Below are 13,296 nucleotides of genomic sequence, written 5' to 3'. Positions count from 1 at the left end.
TGGGTAACTGGTAATTGGGATCGTTGGTAATTAATCCTTGGTAATTGGAATCATTGGTGATTCCTGTCCGATTGATCCCTGTCCATCCCTGACCCTGGGCATGATTGCTGCCTACTACTACATCAACTACACCACCATCGGTAATTAGTGCTTGCTAATTGGGGTAATTGGTAATTGGGATCGTTGGTAATTAGTCCTTGGTAATTGGGATCATTGGTGATTCCTGTCCGATTGATCCCTGTCCATCCCTGACCCTGGGCATGATTGCTGCCTACTACTACATCAACTACACCACCATCGGTATGGGGTTAATTAATACTTGTTAATTGAACCTTGGTAATTCATCCTTGGTAATTAGTCCTTGTGAATTGGGTAATTGGTGACTCCTGTCCAATTGATCCCTGTCCATCCCTGACTCTGGGCATGATCGCTGCCTACTACTGCATCAACTACACCACCATTGGTAATTAGTGCTTGTTAATTGGGTAATTGGTGATTCCTGTCCGATGGATCCCTGTTCATCCCTGACCCTGGGCATGATCGCTGCCTACTACTGCATCAACTACACCACCATTGGTAATTGATCCTTGTTAATTGATCCTTGGTAATTAATCCTTGTGAATTGGGATCATTGATGATTCCTGTCCAATTGATCCCTGTTAATTATCCCTTGGGATCATTGGCAATTCCTAATTAATTGATCCCTGTTCAATCCCTGACCCTGAGCATGATTGCTGCCTACTGCTACATCAACTACACCACCATCAGTAATTAGTCCTTGTTAATTAGGTAATTGGTGATTCCTGTCCTATTGATCCTTATTAATTATCCCTTGGGATCATTGGCAATTCCTAATTAATTAATCCCTGTGCAGCCTACTACTACATCAACTGCACCACCATCAGTATGGGGTTAATTGATCCTTGGTAATTGATCCTTGGTAATTAATCCTTGTGAATTGGGTAATTGGTGATTCCTGTCCGATTGATCCTTATTAATTATCCCTTGGGATCATTGGTGATTCCTGTCTAATTGGTCCTTGTTAAAAATTGCTTGGGATCATTGGCTATTCCTGTCTGATTGTTGTTAATTAGCAATTAATTAGCAATTCCCTCTTTGCTCTGACACCAATCCTGGTTCCCAAAAACAAGACAGTCCCCATGTCCCCAAGGATGACCCACACCTTCTCCCTCTTTTTGTGTGTTTTATCTCAAAAAAATCCATGTATTTTGAACAGAGCTGTTCAGCATGTCCTCCATGGTGGGAAATCCCTGTTTCTTTGTGTTTTATCCCAAACAATCCCTGTTTCTGTGTGTTTTATCCCAAACCCTCCCTGTTTTTATGCACAGAATTGTTCAACATGTCCTCCGTGGCAGAAAATCCCTATTTCTGTGTGTTTTATCCTTAAAATCCCTGGTTTTGTGTGTTTTATCCCAAAAACTCCCTGTTTTCTGACCAGAGCTGTTCAGCATGTCTTCTGCAGCAGAAAATCCCTGTTTCTGTGTGTTTTATCCTAAAAAATCCCTGTTTCTGTATGTTTTATCCCAAACAATCCCTGTTTCTGTGTGTTTTATCTCAGAAAATCCCTGTTTTTCTGCACAGAGCTGTTCAGCACGTCCTCCATGGCGGAAAATCCCTGTTTTTGTGTATTTTATCCCAAAAAATCCCTAATTTTTTGTGTTTTATCCCAAACAATCCCTGTTTCTGTGTGTTTTATCCCAAACCCTCCCTGTTTTTATGCACAGAGCTGTTCAGCATGTCCTCCATGGCGGAAAATCCCTATTTTTCTGTGTTTTATCTCAAAAAATCCCTAATTTTTTGTGTTTTATTCCAAAAAATCCCTGTATTTTGTGTATTTCATCCTAAAAAATCCCTAATTTTTGTGTTTTATCCCAGAAAATCCCTGGGTTTTGTGTGTTTTATCCCAAAACCTCTCTGGTTTTGTGTGTTTTATCCCAAAAAATCCCTGTTTCTGTGTGTTTTATCCCAAAACCCTCCCAGTTTTTATGCACAGAATTGCTCAGCATGTCCTCTATGGCGGAAAATCCCTACTTTTTTGTGTTTTATCCTAAAAAATCCCTAATTTTTTCCCCCAGAGCTGTTCAGCATGTCTCTGAACGCCAAGACCAAGGTGCGAGGGCTGATCGAGATCATCTCCAACGCGGCTGAGTACGAGAACATCCCCATCCGGCACCACGAGGACAACCTGCTGCGCCAGGTGGGGATTCATCCCCCAGGGAACGGGGCTGGAGTGGGGCTGTGGGGTCACTGCGGTGTCTGGGGGGCTTGGCATGGGCTGTGCAGGGGGTTTGGGGTCCTTGGGATGGGCTGTGCAGGGGGGTTTGGGGTCACTGGGATGGGCTGTGCAGGAGGGTTTGGGGTCACTGGGATGGGCTGTGCAGGAGGGGGGTTTGGGGTCACTGGGATGGGCTGTGCAGGGGGGTTTGGGGTCACTGGGATGGGCTGTGCAGGAGGGTTTGGGGTCACTGGGATGGGCTGTGCAGGGGGTTTGGGGTCACTGGGATGGGCTGTGCAGGAGGGTTTGGGGTCACTGGGATGGGCTGTGCAGGGGGTTTGGGGTCACTGGGATGGGCTGTGCAGGGGGTTTGGGGTCACTGTGGTGTCCGGGGGGGTTGGGATCCTTGGGATGGGCTGTCCGTGGAGCTTTGGGGTCACTGCGGTGTTTGGGGGGCTTGGGATGGGCTGTGCAGGGGGGTTTGGGGTCACTGCAGTGTCTGGGGGGCTTGGGGTTACTGGGATGGGCTGTCTGTGGAGCTTTGGGGTCTCTGGAGGTGTCTGGCCTTGGGATGAGCTGTGCAGGGAGCTTTGGGAATTACGGAGGTTTCCGTGGGGGTTTGGGGTGCCTGGAGGTGTCCAAGGAGGTTTAGGACCTCTGGAGGTGTCCAGGGAGATTTGGGATCCTTGGGATGAGCTGTCCAGGGAGCTTTGGGATCTCTGGGATGGGCTATCCTGGCAGCTTTGGGATTTATGGAGGTGTCCAGGGAGATTTGGGATCTCTGGAGATGTCCAGGGGGGTTTGGGGTCCTTGGGGTGGGCTGTGCAGGGGGGTTTGGGATTTATGGAGGTATCCAGGGAAGTTTGGGATCCCTGGCATGAGCTGTGCAGGGAGCTGTGGGACTTATGGAGGTGTCTAAGGAGGTTTGGGATCCCTGGAGGTGTCCAGCGGGGTTTGGGATTTATGGAGGTGTCCAGGGGGGTTTGGGATCCTTGGAATGAGCTATCCATCGAGATTTGGGGCCCCAGAGGTGTCCCAGGAGTGCCCAGCTGTGTCCCTCAGTGTCCCTCCATCCCAACCCCATGAATTCCCCACTCCCCAGACATTTCCCCCTCACTCCACGGTCCCGGTGCCGTTTTTGGGGTGAAGCACTGACAGCTCTCCCCCTGACCCCACAGCTGGCACAGAAGGTGCCCCACAAGCTGACCAACCCCAAATTCAACGATCCCCACGTGAAGACCAACCTGCTGCTGCAGGCTCACCTGTCCCGCATGCAGCTGAGCGCAGAGCTGCAGTCTGACACCGAGGAGATCCTCAGCAAGGTACCCCAAAACACCCCAAAAACCCCAAAACACCCCAGGAGGGTGGAAATGGGGTCAGCACTGGGGGAGATCCCGGGTTTGGGGTGGGGTTTGTCACTAAATCAGGGTGGGATAGTGAGGGAAATGAGGATTGAGGGGAGCTTGTCCTGCTCTTCCCTCGGAGCCAGCTCATCCCATGGGGTCAGTTCTGTGGGAATTCCATCCCATGGGGCCAGTTATATGGGAATTCCATCCCGTGGGGTCAGTTCTGCAGGAATTCCATCCCGTGGGGTCAGTTATATCAGAATTCCATCCCGTGGGGTCAGTTCTGTGGGAATTCCAGCCTGGCTACATCCCATGGGGTCAGTTGTGTGGGAATTCCATCCCATGGGGTCAGTTGTGTGGGAATTCCATCCCATGGGGTCAGTTCTGTAGGAATTCCATCCCATGGGGTCAGTTGTCCATGAACTGCTCCAGCCTGGCTGATGTCACTGACCATCCCCACCCCTGGCAGTGTCCCTGTCCTCATGTCCCAGACTGTCCCCATCCTGTCCCCATGTCCCATCCCAGGCCATCCGGCTGATCCAGGCTTATGTGGATGTCCTGTCCAGCAATGGCTGGCTGTCCCCATGTCCCTGACTGTCCCCATATGTCCCCAGGCCATCAGGCTGATCCAGGCGTGTGGGGACATCCTGTCCAGCAACGGCTGGCTGTCCCCAGCACTGTCCCCATGTCCCTAACTGTCTCCATGTGTCCCCAGGCCATCAGGCTGATCCAGGCGTGTGTGGATGTCCTGTCCAGCAATGGCTGGCTGTCCCCAGCGCTGGCCGCCATGGAGCTGGCCCAGATGGTCACCCAGGCCATGTGGTCCAAGGACTCGTACCTGAAGCAGCTGCCCCACTTCACCTCGGAGCACATCAAGCGCTGCACAGACAAGGTGAGGCTGAGGGGACACTGGGGACAGCAGGGGACACTGTGGGAATGGTGGGAATCTCGGCCTTGGGTTTTTGGGAAAAGTTGGAATTTAAGGAATTCCTCCTGGCCTGTAATTCTAAGGATGGCAGAGTTACGAAATGAGTTATTTTTGGGATAAATCTGAGAGAGGAAAGCTTTGATCAGGGTTAAGGAATTGCCAGGAGGTGACACCAAACAGGACAGGGGGCATGGGACCTTCATGGGAGCTGGGAGAAGACAAGGGGATTGATTGATGGATGGATGGATGGATGGATTGATTGATTGATTGGTGGATTGATTGATTGATTAGGAGGGAGAATTTCCCGTCAAAATGAGGATGATGGACACAGAGTTTGTTCCCTCAGACTCTGAGAAGGGATCACAGATGGGGATGGGTTGATGCAATTGGGGTGGGATGGGATGGGATGATGGGATGGGATTGGGGTGGGGTGGGATGATGGGATGGGAGGGGAGGGGATTGGGGTGGGATGATGGGATGGGAGGGGAGGGGATTGGGGTGGGATTATGGGATGGGAAGAGTTACTCTCCCAATTAACGAGATCCCCTAAGTCATTCCCCCAGTTACCAAGGCTCTGACAATCTCTGTGTGATAAATCCCAAATAATTCCCAAATAATTCCCGGATAATTCCAGGGCGTGGAGAGCGTGTTTGACATCATGGAGATGGAGGACGAGGAGCGCACGGCGCTGCTGCAGCTGCCCGAAGCGCAGATTGCCGACGTGGCGCGCTTCTGCAATCGATATCCCAATATAGAGCTGAGCTACGAGGTGGGGGACAGGGACAACATCCGCAGGTATGGGGTCATCATTGGCATCGTTGGGGTTCTGTAATTGATACCCCAATATTGAGCTGTCCTAAGAGGTGGGGGACAGGGACAACATCCACAGGTATGGGATTGGGATCATTGGGATCAATGGGATCATAACTGGGATCATCATTGGGATCATCATTGGGATCATTGGGGTTCTGTAATCGATACTCCAATATTGAAGTGAGCTACGAGGTGGGGGACAGGGACAACATCTGCAGGTATGGGATCAGTGGGATCATCATTGGGATCATCATTGAGGTCATCAGGATCATCATTGGGATCAATGGTATCATCATTGGGATCATCATTAGGATCATCATTGGGGTCATCAGGATCATCATTGGGATCAATGGGATCAGTGGGGTTCTGTAATGAATACCCCAAGACTGAACTGTCCTACGAGGTGGGGGACAGGGACAACATCCGCAGGTATGGGATCAGTGGGATCATCATTGAGATCATCATTGGGATCATTTGAGTTCTGTAATCGATACCCCAATATTGAACTGTCCTATGAGGTGGGGGACAGGGACAACAGCCACAGGTATGGGATCAGTGGGATTGGGATGGTATTGGGGTGGGATGGTATTGGGGTGGGATGGGATCATCCTTAGGGCTGGGATCAGGATGGGATCCCCAGCTGACACCATGTCTGTCCCCAGCGGTGGCCCCGTGGTGGTGCTGGTGCAGCTGGAGCGTGAGGAGGAGGTGACAGGGCCGGTGATCGCCCCGCTGTTCCCACAGGTATGCCAGTGGGTGGGACATGGCCCTGTGTCCCCCATGTCCCTGATGTCCTCAATGTCCCCAGTGTCCCCTGATGTCCCCAATGTCCCCAGTGTCCCCTGATGTCCCTCTGTCCCTGCAGAAACAGGAGGAGGGCTGGTGGGTGGTGATTGGGGTCTGTCCCTGTCACCAGTGTCCCTAATATTCCCTGATGTCCCCAATGTCCCAATGTCCCTGATGTCCTCTGCTATCTCTCTGTCCCCACAGAAACCCAAGGAGGGCTGGTGGGTGGTGATGCGGGTCTGTCCCTGTCCCTGATGTCCCCAATGTCTCTGATGTCCCAATGTCCCCCGATGTCCCCAATGTCCCCATGTCCCTCTGTCCCCACAGAAACGCGAGGAGGGCTGGTGGGTGGTGATTGGTGACTCCAAGTCCAACAGCCTCATCTCCATCAAACGGCTGACGCTGCAGCAGAAAGCCAAGGTGGGACTGGGGGGTGACAGAGGGGGACACTGGGGTGACAGCAGGGTTGGTGGCACTGGGGGTGACACCACTGGTGGTAATGGGGTAATACAAGGGTGATACTGGGGGTGGATGACACCAGGGAGGTGACACTGGGAGGTGACATGAGGGGGTTGTGACATGGGGTGGGTGACACTATGGGGGTGACACAGAGGTGACACAGGGTGGTAATGAGGGGGTGACACAGGGAGGTGACCCCATGGTGTCCCCACAGGTGAAGCTGGACTTGGTGGCACCAGCCGAGGGCACTGAGCACTACACTCTGGGGGAGGTGACAAGGGGTGACACAGGGGTGGCAGGAGGTGACACTAGTGAGGTGACACTGGTGGGTGACACAGCGTGAGGTGACACAGGGAGCTGACACAGGGTGACCCTGCGGTGTCCCTGTCCCCACCAGATGAAGCTGGACTTGGTGGCACTAGCCATGGGCACTCAGCACTGCACTCTGGGGGAGGTGACAGGGGGTGGCAGGAGGTGACACTGGTGAGGTGACACAGGGTGACACCATGTCCCTGTCCCCAGGTGAAGCTGGATTTTGTGGCGCCGGCCGTGGGCACTCAGCACTATAGACTGGGTGACAGGGGGTGACACTGGGATGACATAGGGAGGTGACACAGGGTGAGGTGACACTGTCCCCCGCAGATGAAGCTGGACTTTGTGGCACCGGCTGTTGGCACTCAGCACTAGAGACTGGGTGACACAGGGGTGACAGTGTGGGGTGACAGGGGATAGCACAGAGAGGTGACACAGGGAGGTGACACCGGGTGAGGTGACAGGGAGGTGACACTGGGTGAGATAACAGGGTGGGTGACACAGGGAGGTGACCCACACTGTCCCTGTCCCCAGGTGAAGCTGGATTTCATGGCGCTGGCCATGGGCACTCAGCACTAGAGACTGGGTGACAGGGGGTGACATTGGGGTGACACAGGGAATGGCACAGGGTGAGGTGATAGGGTGGGTGACACTGGGTGAGGTGACAGGGTGGGTGACACAGGGAGGTGACCCTGCACTGTCCCTGTCCCCAGGTGAAGCTGGATTTCGTGGCGCCGGCCGTGGGCACTCAGCACTACACTCTGTACTTCATGAGCGACGCCTACATGGGATGTGACCAGGAGTACAAGTTCAGTGTGGATGTCAAGGAGGCTGAGAGCGACAGCGACTCTGACTGAGCCCCAAACCCCACAGAAACCCCACAAAATCCCAGAAAATCCTGTAAAAATCCCAGAAAATCCCACCAAATCCTACAAAATCCCATAAAACCGCACAAAATCCCATGAAATCCTGTAAAACCCCACAAAAACCCATAAAACCCTACAAAATCCCATAAAAGTCACCCGGCCCCCAGCCCTGTGTCCATCCCCTCCTGTGTCCCCGTGGGTTTTTGGGGTGGGAGTGTTTTGTACAGTTTTTTTAGGTTGGAATAAAGTTCAGGATCTGACTCTGCCTTGGTGCTGGGAGAGGAACCTAAAGGCCTGGATCCCAAACTCTTGGATCCCAAACTCCTGCATCAGAAACACCCTGCATCCCAAACTCTGATCCCAAACTCCCAGACCCCATAGAGTCCAGTGGGGAGGAGCAGTGGGGTGGCATGGCATCAGGGGGACATGGGGACATGTAACCAATGTGGACATGGGCAGATGATGGAATGGAACCTCTGCGAGAGCTCGTTTGCCAACCCCAAGCTCTGCAGAAAATCCAGTGCTGCAGGAAACACTAGTCAGCAAACTGACAAAAAGCTGGGAACACACATGGGAAGGAAAGAACACACATGGGAAGGAAAGCCATGTGTCAAATCAGCCACAGCCACCCAGGGCAGGGAGAAGGAGCTGTGTTTGCGGTCCCTCTCTCCCCGGGGGATGATCACAAGGGTCTCCATCCTTCTCAAGCCGGAGAGAGCCGGGGGGGGCGGGGCGCTCTCCATGCCTCTCACCCCGTGCCGGGGGCATGCTCGCTGGATTCTCCATCCTTCTCAATCCAGGGGATGCTTGGGGGTCTCTGTCCCTCTCACTCTGGGCCACGCTGGGGACCAAGGGGTCTCTGTCCCTCTCACCCCTGTGGTGACCCAGCCGAGGTCACGCCCCCTGCAGGACAGCCCGCAAGACCCCCAAGCATCCCCCGGTGCAAGAGGCAAAGAGACAAAGCAGGGCCAAGAGGGATGGAGACTCCCAGGGAGAGAAGAATGGAGCCACCAACAGGCACCGAGCAGGTGGAGAAGGACAGAGACACGCCCAGGACTCCCCAGGCAGGAGAGACATAGAGAGAACGCTGGGCCATCCTAGCTCCCTGTCCCGGATGAGGGCCGGGGCATTGTTGTCATTGTTGCCCTTTTGGAGGGCTTGGGGGTGCTCAGCGTCCTCCTCTCCCGTGGGGAGGTGTGGGCCTTTGTGATTTCTTTGCATCGCAGGTGACTCATTGAGAGACCAAAGAGGAGACAAAGCATTTGATGTGTTCTGACGTTGGAGTTTATTTTGTCCGGTGTCCAGCGGATGCCCTGGGGCTCTCCGTCCTCCTCCCATTTGCCCCGGCCGCTGTGCTTTCCATCCTCGTTGCCCCGGCGCTGCTCCGACCGCCTTACCTTTGGTGAGCCGGGGTTGGTGTTCGACCCCCTCCGCTTTGGGGGCGTCACCGCACGTAACCGAGAGCGGTGGCGGCGATAAGAGGCGAATCGACGCAACCCACCTCCCTCCCTCCCTCCCTCTCTCCCTCCCTCCCACCCACCCGCACACAACACCCCGGGGCTCCATGCTGACGGCGCTGAGGGGCAGGGCCGGTGCCGGGGCTCCAGCGTTGGGGGGTGGGAGGGCGTGGAGCTGCGCTCCTCTGCGGCCGCGCGGCTGCTGTCGGCCTGCGCCGACGCCGGCGGCGTCCGCCCTCCTCGCCCCCCAAGGCTGCTGCTCCGCTGGCGGCTGCCCGAATGCTCCGCCCCCCCGCGCCCCTTCTTATACCCGCCACAAGCCACGCCCCCTCGTTTTCAGCCAATGGCAGCTCAGCGTCTGTGGGGGTGCGGCGGCCCGATGCTGCGGATCCCGAGTCCCCGAGGCCGGCGGTCGGCGTAATCCACGGGGACGCTGCCGAGGATGCCATCGCCTGGGACTCGGAGGAGGCCGGGCCGTAAACCGCTCTCTCCCTCCCCTGGAAAGTTTTCCTAAGCTTATTGGTTTAAGGTTTGCTTCCCCGCCCCTATCACCGCCCCCGCTGCTTGCCCACACTAGAATGTTCTACTGCCGGGCTTTCCCCATGAGTTGCTTGGAATCCCCTCCCTACTTATATTTCATTTGCTCCCCCGCTTGTCCCTCATGTTGTCCCGGAGCCCCGTTGGCTCCGCCCCTGCTGGTCCTCCCCGGGAAACCCCGTATTTCCCCCTAAAAACCCCTTCCCTTTGTTCTCTCGGCGTGGTGTGGCCGCGACCCCAGCCCCGCCGGGTTCTGCGCCCGGCAGCTGCGTGGACCGCCCCACCCGAGAGCCCCCAGTGTGCCTCCCCCGCGCCGCTTCTCCTGAATAAACTGCACACTGCTGACTCTCACCTCGTAGCACTCTCTTTATCACGGGAAGCGACCAGCGACTCCACGGCGTTCCTGCCCGGCAGGCACCCGCCTCCGCCGCGTGGTCCCTGCCGCTCCAAAGGAGCGACCCTGGGAACACCGAGGCTGACTGCAGCCGCCTCTGGACAGAGCTGAACAGCCGGGAGGGCTGAGAGCTTGGGCCAGGTGAGGCCCCCGAGGTCTCCCGAAGCCCCGGAAGCTCGTTGGGGCCAGGCGGCCGGACCCCGCCGGACCCCTTTACAACATCAAGTGGCGCCGTCAACGTGACCCTCCGAACCTGCCTTCGCTCCTTGGAAGGGAAGAGTGGAGATCTGTTGTTCCGCCACCCGGCGAGTTGCAGCACCCTCCCTGGACTACATCGAGAGGTGCTCCTCGCCGGCCCCGCCAGCCCCGTGAGCCCCGTGAACCGACCGCGCCGCTTTGTGTTCGGGTGAGTTGGTAGGGAAAGGGGTTCCCTAGCTTGCCCTCTTTTCATTTAATTTTTCGTTCGGATCGGTCGGGTGAGAGTTTGGTTCGGCTAACCTTTATCTCGGGTGGAAAAGATGGGAGTTAACCTAACCAAAAAGCAACGAGAATTTTATGTTTCCGTTAAAACCTCCCTCCGAGTAGCGAAATTTTCTTTTCCCTCCCCGCTCCTAAAACGCTTTGTTAAATTTATTTTTGCCGAATTTCCCGATGTTTCTCCCCAAGATGCTAATTCCATCGATTTTTGGCGTGGGGTCCGCTCGCGCATGAACCAGCTTCTGTCCCGTGGGGACAAGCGAGTGGACCAGTTTTTCGGGATTTTAACACAGATTTTCCACGCTTTCCGTCCCTCCCTTCGGAGCGCGGGAGTCCCTGCTAACCCTTCCCCGTCTGCCCGTTCCTTAACTAACCCCAGCCCCTGTCCTTCTCGAGGCGACCGCGGCGGCTCAGAACGTCCGCGGACACGGAGTTCTCATCTAGTCTCCGGCGCCCCCGCGGTCACTTCGTCCCCTGCCTGGGAGGGAGAACGCGCGACCCTCTCGGGCACCCCCGGTTCTGTCTCTCCTAACCCCTCTTCCCGAGTTGATTCGTCCCTGGTAGTCCCCCGCAATCCCCGCCGTGGTTCCTTTTGTCTCCCCGGAGAGCCACAAAGGAGCGGCGGCTGGCAGCAGGATGGCGTCTGCCGCGTGGCTTTCCCATCCCCCATCCCCTCTCCCTACAATCCTCCCATTCCCGCTGCTTCTTCGGCTTTCCCGCCGAGCCCCTTCCCTGATCCCTCCCCCTGGGCGGCCTATCCATCACCGTGCGGGCACACCCCCTCCCTCGGACCCTCCGCCCCTGCGCCCAACCCCTTTATCCCTACCCCGCCTACCTCCCCTTTCCCACCGAAACCCCACCTCTTCCTCGACTCCTCCCCGGGACCTTCGTCAGTCGCCCCTCCCTATGATCCGCCCCTTCCTAACCCCTCCCCGGAGGCGAGTCTTCCCGGTTCCCACGGCTACCCTTCCGGCGTCCGCCGGAAGGGCGCCATCTTGGATCCCCTTTCCCACGATGACCGGAAGGAGGCCATCTTTGTTGGTCCTCCAACGGTCCCTGACCGGAAGGAGGCCATCTTTGTTGGTCCTCCAACGGTCCCTGACCGGAAGGAGGCCATCTTTGTTGGTCCTCCAATGGTCCCTGACCGGAAGGAGGCCATCTTGGATGGGTCCTCCGGCGTGGCTGGGAAAGGTTGTCACCTAGATCCGGAACCGGGGAGCCTCCAGGCCCCCTTCGCCGCACCAGTCCGCGTTTCGGGGCAACGCGATCACCCACGGTGGGAGCCCTTTGATAGGGCCGCGCTCAAAGACCTGGCCAAAACGCAAAAGGAGTTTGGCCGGGACTCGAACTATTTCAGAGCAGTCCTTCACGCCACTCTCACCGGTGTCCCTCTAGTTCCCTCCGACATCAAATTAGTGATGTCTTGTCTACTGTCCCCCGTTGAATACCAAGAGTGGGAGGACGAGTGGAAAAGGCAGATCAGGGGGCTAGAGCGACTGCTTCCTGGGCACGGCACTCCAAACGGCCCCACCTTCGAGTTGTTGTTGGGTGAGGGGGATTACTCTAAACCCCAGACGCAAGCCCGAGAGATACCCATAGACATTCTGGTGTCTCTCGCTGGTGCAGCGGAGAGGGTACTGCTTGGTATCCCTCCGGTGGATGCCCCTACCATCCCCTACTTGGAGATATTCCAAGGGCCTGACGAGGCCTTCCCCAGCTTTGTTGATAAATTAAAACAGGCCATCGATCGTCAGGTCCCCGACCACACCATCAGGGAGCAGCTGCTTGTGGACGGGGCAATCACCAGATCCAACACCATCTGCAAAGAAATCATATTGTCCCTGCCACATGACCCACGGCCGACCATCGCCCAGATGGTCAGTGCCTGTCGGCGCCTGGCTGCGGTCAAGGCGCTGAATGCTAACACCTCTCAGGCACTGGCCATCCGAAACACCTATGCCACCTGTAACCGGTGTGGCAAGCGAGGACATTACGCCGCAGACTGCCCCACACCGGTCGAAGAAATCTCCAAGTTTTCCCGTTCTCCTGCCCCTGCCCGCGCCCAGCGCCCTTCCCCCATGTCCCTAACTGACCCTTCCTCGTTTCCACCTCCCTTCCCTGCTGGCCAGGGAAACTGAGAGCGCAGCGTGAGATGCCGGCCTCACGCTGCCAACAGCCACCGGCCGGCCTCGACCCCACGGATTTCCAGCAGGCGTGGGTCGACGATGACTGTATCATACCCGGATGTGACTCTTTTCTTGTTAGACTCAAATGTGACTTTCCTGACGCTCTTGTCCTTGCCATTTCAGATGCGGACGCCGGACCCAAAGGGATTGCCATCATCCCTTCCTTGATCAGAGTGGATGCAGAGGGGTTCTTTCCACTCCAGGTTGAAGTTGCCGACCCCCCTCTTATCCTCTCTAGGAATCAGGTCGTGGCCAGGATCAAGGTCATCCCGTTCCACGCTATCCTCACGGAACGACCGCTGGTTGCCTGGTCCGAGGCGGTTGGTAAGGACAGGCCAATGCTTACTTGTGGCCTTTCCCAGAAGGGAAGCAACATCTCCCTTACTGGCATGATTGACACTGGTGCGGATGTCCCGGTCATCTCCTCGGCGAGTTGGCCGTCGGCATGGGCCAAGGAGCCTGTGGCTCAGTCGTTGAAAGGTGTGGGAGGATATACTCC

The 13,296-nt window shown here is 56.2% G+C and overlaps 1 protein-coding gene across 7 annotated transcripts in view; it reads left to right on the top strand.

Annotated features, from left to right (window-relative positions):
- The window catches only part of SNRNP200 (small nuclear ribonucleoprotein U5 subunit 200), a 78,963-nt gene extending 70,957 nt beyond the window's left edge, over window positions 1-8,006 (top strand). For 6 of the 7 annotated variants that reach the window (XM_085080871.1, XM_085080870.1, XM_085080872.1 and 3 more), the window contains 7 exons: window positions 2,097-2,218; window positions 3,415-3,558; window positions 4,298-4,474; window positions 5,145-5,305; window positions 5,986-6,067; window positions 6,437-6,529; window positions 7,594-8,006. In XM_085080871.1, the coding sequence (XP_084936997.1) occupies window positions 2,097-2,218; window positions 3,415-3,558; window positions 4,298-4,474; window positions 5,145-5,305; window positions 5,986-6,067; window positions 6,437-6,529; window positions 7,594-7,737 (923 nt within the window). In that variant the 3' untranslated portion in view covers window positions 7,738-8,006. The other variant, XM_085080876.1, reaches the window with a different exon arrangement.
- Window positions 8,007-13,296: the final 5,290 nt, after the last annotated feature.

This window comes from Lichenostomus cassidix, chromosome 22 (assembly GCF_008360975.1).
Source record: "Lichenostomus cassidix isolate B80296 chromosome 22, HeHo_3.0, whole genome shotgun sequence".
Lineage (NCBI taxonomy): Eukaryota > Metazoa > Chordata > Aves > Passeriformes > Meliphagidae > Lichenostomus > Lichenostomus cassidix.
This window is presented reverse-complemented; position numbering and strand designations above follow the sequence as displayed.